This window comes from Alexandromys fortis, unplaced genomic scaffold, assembly GCF_014885135.2.
Source record: "Alexandromys fortis isolate MF-2015 unplaced genomic scaffold, M_Fortis_MF-2015_v1.1 scaffold_84, whole genome shotgun sequence".
Classification (NCBI taxonomy): domain Eukaryota; kingdom Metazoa; phylum Chordata; class Mammalia; order Rodentia; family Cricetidae; genus Alexandromys; species Alexandromys fortis.
In genome coordinates, this window is record NW_026068017.1 from 3873849 (window position 1) to 3878930 (window position 5082).

General features: G+C 51.3%; 1 protein-coding gene across 5 annotated transcripts in view; it reads right to left on the reverse strand.

Annotated features, from left to right (window-relative positions):
* The window catches only part of Dlg4 (discs large MAGUK scaffold protein 4), a 25929-nt gene extending 20896 nt beyond the window's left edge, over nucleotides 1–5033 (reverse strand). For all 5 annotated transcript variants that reach the window (XR_007595463.1, XM_050162470.1, XM_050162469.1 and 2 more), the window contains exon 1: nucleotides 4631–5033. Coding sequence is in view for 4 of the 5 variants with exons in the window: in XM_050162470.1 (XP_050018427.1) it covers nucleotides 4631–4660 (30 nt within the window). In the remaining variant the exon portion in view is untranslated. The remainder of the gene's footprint in view (nucleotides 1–4630) is intronic.
* Between the last annotated feature and the right edge of the window lie 49 nt (nucleotides 5034–5082).

Consider the following 5082-nt stretch of genomic DNA (forward strand, 5'->3'; position numbering starts at 1 on the left):
TTTAAAATTTAAACTTTTAAGTAGCTATTTTTTAGTTCCAGAGTTAAAGAAATTGCTTGTCTGTTTTAGGTTAAAATCATAAGCATACCTTTTCCGGCTCAGCTTTCACGCTCCTGTTGTCTGTGATGAGGAAGCCGGGGGCGTCAGGTCTGTAGAGACCCACTTTAAATACTCCTCGCTTAGCTTTCTCTCGCTGCTCTTTCAACTTTTGAAGCTGTTTTTCTTCTTTGTATTTTTGAAGGAGTTGCTTCCGCTGGTCACTCAGAACCATTTTCTCTGACTCTAAGGGGAGGAGGGTACCAAGCAACAGCCCATAAAATATTTAGACAAAATATTACAAAACAATTTTGGTTGTTTTGCTTTTTTTTTCCTTTTTTTTTTTTTTTTTTTTTGAGACAGGGTTTCTCTGTGGCTTTGGAGCCTGTCCTGGAACTAGCTCTTGTAGACCAGGCTGGCCTCGAACTCCTAACTAGTCTTTTCTTTACACCTCAAATTCGTAAATTTTCAGGCTGCCCCCACTTTTCAACATTCTCTCCATGATGCTGAGCTACATTTTTGCTGAAAGATTTGTTCTCAAATATATTTCTTTTTTCTTTCTTTCTTTCTTCCTTGTTTTGTTTTGTTTGTTTTTTGAGACAGGGTTTCTTTGTGTCACTTTGGTTGTCTTGGGACTAGCTCTGTAGACCAGGCTGAGCTAGAACTTACAGAGATTCGCCTGCCTCTGCCATCTGAGTGCTGAGATTAAAGGTGTGTGCCACCACCGCCAAGCTCCAAATATCTTTTCTATTTATTTATTTATTTTTGGTTTTTAGAGACAGGGTTTCTCCGTAGCTTTTGGTTCCTGTCCTGGAACTAGCTCCTTGTAGACCAGGCTGGCCTCGAACTCACAGAGATCAGTCTGCCTCTGCCTCCTGAGTGCTGGGATTAAAGGCGTGCGCCACCACCCCCCGGCTCCAAATATCTTTTCTACTACACTTAAGGGTGGGGGAGAGAAGCATCAGGCTAGACACGGTGGTGCTTTTCTTTAACCTCAGCACTGGGGAAGCACAGGCAGTGATCTCTGTGAGTTCCAGGGCAGCCTGACCCTACATAGAGAGACCCTGTCTCAAAATAATTTCACCAATGATCTGGACCTCAATTTACAGTGACCCACAAATCTTTCAAAATACCCTAAATTGCCCCATGTCACTTCAGTCTTCCATCAATTCCCAAACTCTTGAACTTTCAAACCTCTCTCCCAAGTATCCTTCCCGTAAATGCCATCTCTCTAGTGAGGGTTCTCCCCAAATCAGCTGTCTACAGAATATAAAATTCCCACCTAAGGCAAAAGGCGCTAATGACCTCCGTAGATTCTCAACCCTGCACTTATTCCGCATCTGTTAGGTAAGCCCCCCAAAATGAACGTCCCCCCGCCAGTGTCCTACTTTTATTTCTGGATAAAATGCATGGGTCCTCAGAAACCACCAATGCGAAACGGGCTTGTACTCAAAATTCCTTCCTAGTCTAGAAAATATATAGGCCCTTCTTCTCCACCAGTAGGCGCTATGGACTATTAAGACCCTCTCCCATCCCCCATTTCCTTTTTCCCTCCATTTTCCGTTTCCCCGTTGCCAGGCAACGCAGCAATCAAGGACTTTGCCGTCGCCTAGCAACTGTCTCCCTGGAACAGAGCTGAGGTAGGAGGGGTACTCTGATGAAATCTGAACAGGCCTCCATCTTAGGAAGATTGAGACGTCACATCTCCAGCCCACGGATTCTCCTTTCCAAAGACCCCCGCATCCCGCAGTTACTTGGACTACCGCCACACGAACCGGGTCTCCTTTCGGTACAGGAACCACACCCCGCCCCTCCCGGGTCAGCCCCGCCCTCGTGTTGGTCTGGCAACGTAGTCCCTCCTCTTTCTGAGGGTTGCTGCCCGCCTCCGATAGAGTAAGCCGACTCCGCCCACCTGGCTCTGTGAAACCACGCCTCCCTCCGCTTCCCGCCCATTCGCTCCCCCGGCCTCGCCCACACTATCCTTACACCACGCCCCTGCCGACCAATGAATGAAGCGTTTGGCCACAGTGCCCCGCCCCCAGCACCTTAGTTTTGCCCAATAAGGACCACCCAGAGGGCTTAACCACTTCGCCTCCGGGGCCCTGGCCAAATGCCCCCTATCTTTTCCCTACTTTTCCCCCAGCCCCCATTTGTTCTGCTCCGCCCTCCGCCACCCTCGCCCTGCCCTCAAATCCGCCACGCAACTTCAGTCGTCGCTGGTTACCATGGCAACTGCGGCAGCAGCGCGGGGAGAAGGGGGAGGGACGGGGGCGGAGTGGGAGAAAGCTGCTCTGAGATAGAGATACTGGCAGAGATCTAGGTACCGAATAAGACTCAGTGATAGCTGTAAAGCAGAGTTTTCACAGCGCGCAGAGCTGAGCACATATTAAGTATTCAATAAATGTTCCTTAAATTACTGCAGCAGTTTATAAATATAGGCAACGAAAGATAAGAGGGCCGTCAAACAGACCAGGAGAGATCAGTGACTACAAAGCCTGAGCACTCCCAAACCCACCCCGCAGAATTTTCGGAGGGCAGAAGCTATGTGCCCCTGCTGGTTTTTCCTGGGCTCCCCGCCACTGCCCTGGATAGAGAGGAACCACAACTCCCAACAGTCCTAAGGACAACCACACTCTACCACTGAGGGATCTTGTACCTCAAGGCCTTATGGGAGTTGGAGTCCCTCCATCCTGAAGGCTGACAAGTTTTCTGGCCAATGAATGTGGCAAACCTAGGTCTCCAAGCCTCAGTAAAACCCGAATGCATGAGGCTCTCTGCAAGCCTCCTACCTTCAGGGAGGCTCAATCATGTGCTCCATCGAACACATAGGAGTGTGGAGCTAAGAAATGAATAAATACATCCACCCAGAATAGTTAGCAGTGCAGGCAAGCCCCTCACCCTTACTGGCATTCATGTGCTCACGTGTTAGAAGCAGAACCCACACATTCCAATGGGTTTCCTATATACATCTGTACACAGGTGACAACAGCTAGGAAGCCAAGGCCAAGGGTCAGGCCTAAGGACAAGAGACAGAAAAAGCACAGGCAGACACTCAAAGAAGGCCAGAAGAACGGTGGATCAAAAACCTACTGAAAAACCAGCAACCTGGAAGAAAGCCCAAAGCCCACAAAACAGGAGAAAAACAAGCATCCCTATAGATGGGGCGAGGGGCACAAACCTAAAATCTTCAGCTCCCAATCTCCAATCATGCTTACACGTGCACAACGCATGTGTATACACATGTGTGAGTTTGTGGCAAGGAACATGTGTGTCCTCAGCTCCCTCCCATAAGAAGCTGCAGTTCCCACTAAATATAACCCCCTCCCCAGCCTGTGACTCACCCAGACCCCGCCTCCCCCGGCCCCCACTTCCTGTCCCACCCCCCAGCCCCCAGCTGCCTGCCACCCGCCCAAGCCTCCCTCCACACACCAGGCATCCAGTTTGCCAGTCCCAGAGTCTGGGAGCAAAGGACCTAGACCTAAACATCCTACCAGGCGCTTGCTAGGGCTTTTCATCCCAGGACTCCCATTCTTTCCAGGCTTTAACCACAGGGACCCTGTACCCTTGGATAGATCCTGGCTCTGCCAGCCCTGCCTTCCTCCACCACCTTTTAATCCCAGTAACCTCTTTACCCCATAAGTCTTCAGAGACCCTTATGCCCAGGTGTCCTCCCGAGAGTCAGGGGCAAGTGTCCCCTCCATCTGCTCTTCTGCTTCCTTGATCAGGACCAGGTGAACTGTGTGAGATGGGAATACTGGGCGCCTGCCTGGGCTACCCCTGAATTCTGCAACATCCACATGGTCCCCCTCCTCAACTACCTTCTCTCTACCCTCATACCCTAAACCTCTCATCCTTCTTTGGAGACGGCAACCTCATCTTTTGCGACCTTCTGGCTTCCATGGGAGTACCCCGAATTCTAATCTCACCTGGTCCATTCTCTCAGGTAATTCTGTATCAGGCCCCAGCTCTCCCACAACCCTCAGGTTGCTCTATTCCATATAATTAAGCCCTAAATTAAAAATTCCCTCAAATCAGGAGCATCCTAAACATATCTACCACAAGATGTCCTGTGTCCTGCAGGGCCACCCTTACCTGCCAGCTGATCTCCCCTCCCAGACAAGCCAAACACTCACAACCAGTAATCTTTACCCTCATGCCAAGAGACCCCCAAACTGGCCAGCACCTAGAAACCAGCTTCTTTGCCCAGGAAGGAAGAAAAACCCCCAGCAACACACACACATAGCCCACCTTCCCACATATATGAGCATAACTCCCATGTGAGCCAAGCAGGCTTCTCCCTAAATAAATTGCCCTCAAAACATCGCTGGTGAACACCAAAGCCTATACCAAGCCACCCCAAATACCAAATTCTCCATTTCTCTATAGGTACAAAATGATCACTCCAGGTGGCACCTGTGGCCAAATGCACCGTTTTGTCAGATGTGAACCCCAAAACTAAATTGTGACCCCTCTAATACATCTTATTTCAGATGCTCTCACTCCAGGGTCTGCAACCCTAGAGAAGGCCTACCTAATCCTCTCCACAAATTCATTACCTACTCCCTCTCCCCACGGCCCCCCCCATCATGCTTACCTTGGTTGTCACTATACAGAGACAGTCCATGTTGGGGGGCCTGGCCGCGGCGGCGAGTAGGGGGCTCTGACTTCATTGGAGTTTTGTTCCTCCCCTTGGTGGGTTCTCACCCCTCCCCCCTCCGCACCCCACTTTTGCAGGGGGGGCCAGGATGGGGGGAGGGGTGAGAGGGGAAAGAGAAGGTTGGAAAAGAGAAGGATAGGGGAGCGTGGAAGGGAGGGGGGACCCTAAAAGGGGCTCCCAAGTGGAAGGAAGGGGGCTTGAGGAGCACACCCCGATTCTCAGGAGGGGCAGGGGCACCGGGGGCTGGCAGCCCCGGACTTCTGGGGCTGGGGCATGAGCTGGGGTGGGGGAGGGGAACTGGATTTCGGGAAGCCCCGGGATAAGCAGGGGTCTTGCCGAACGGCCAGGGGCTAGGGGCCGTGGCGGGGGAGTGGGGTGGGGGGGGGGGG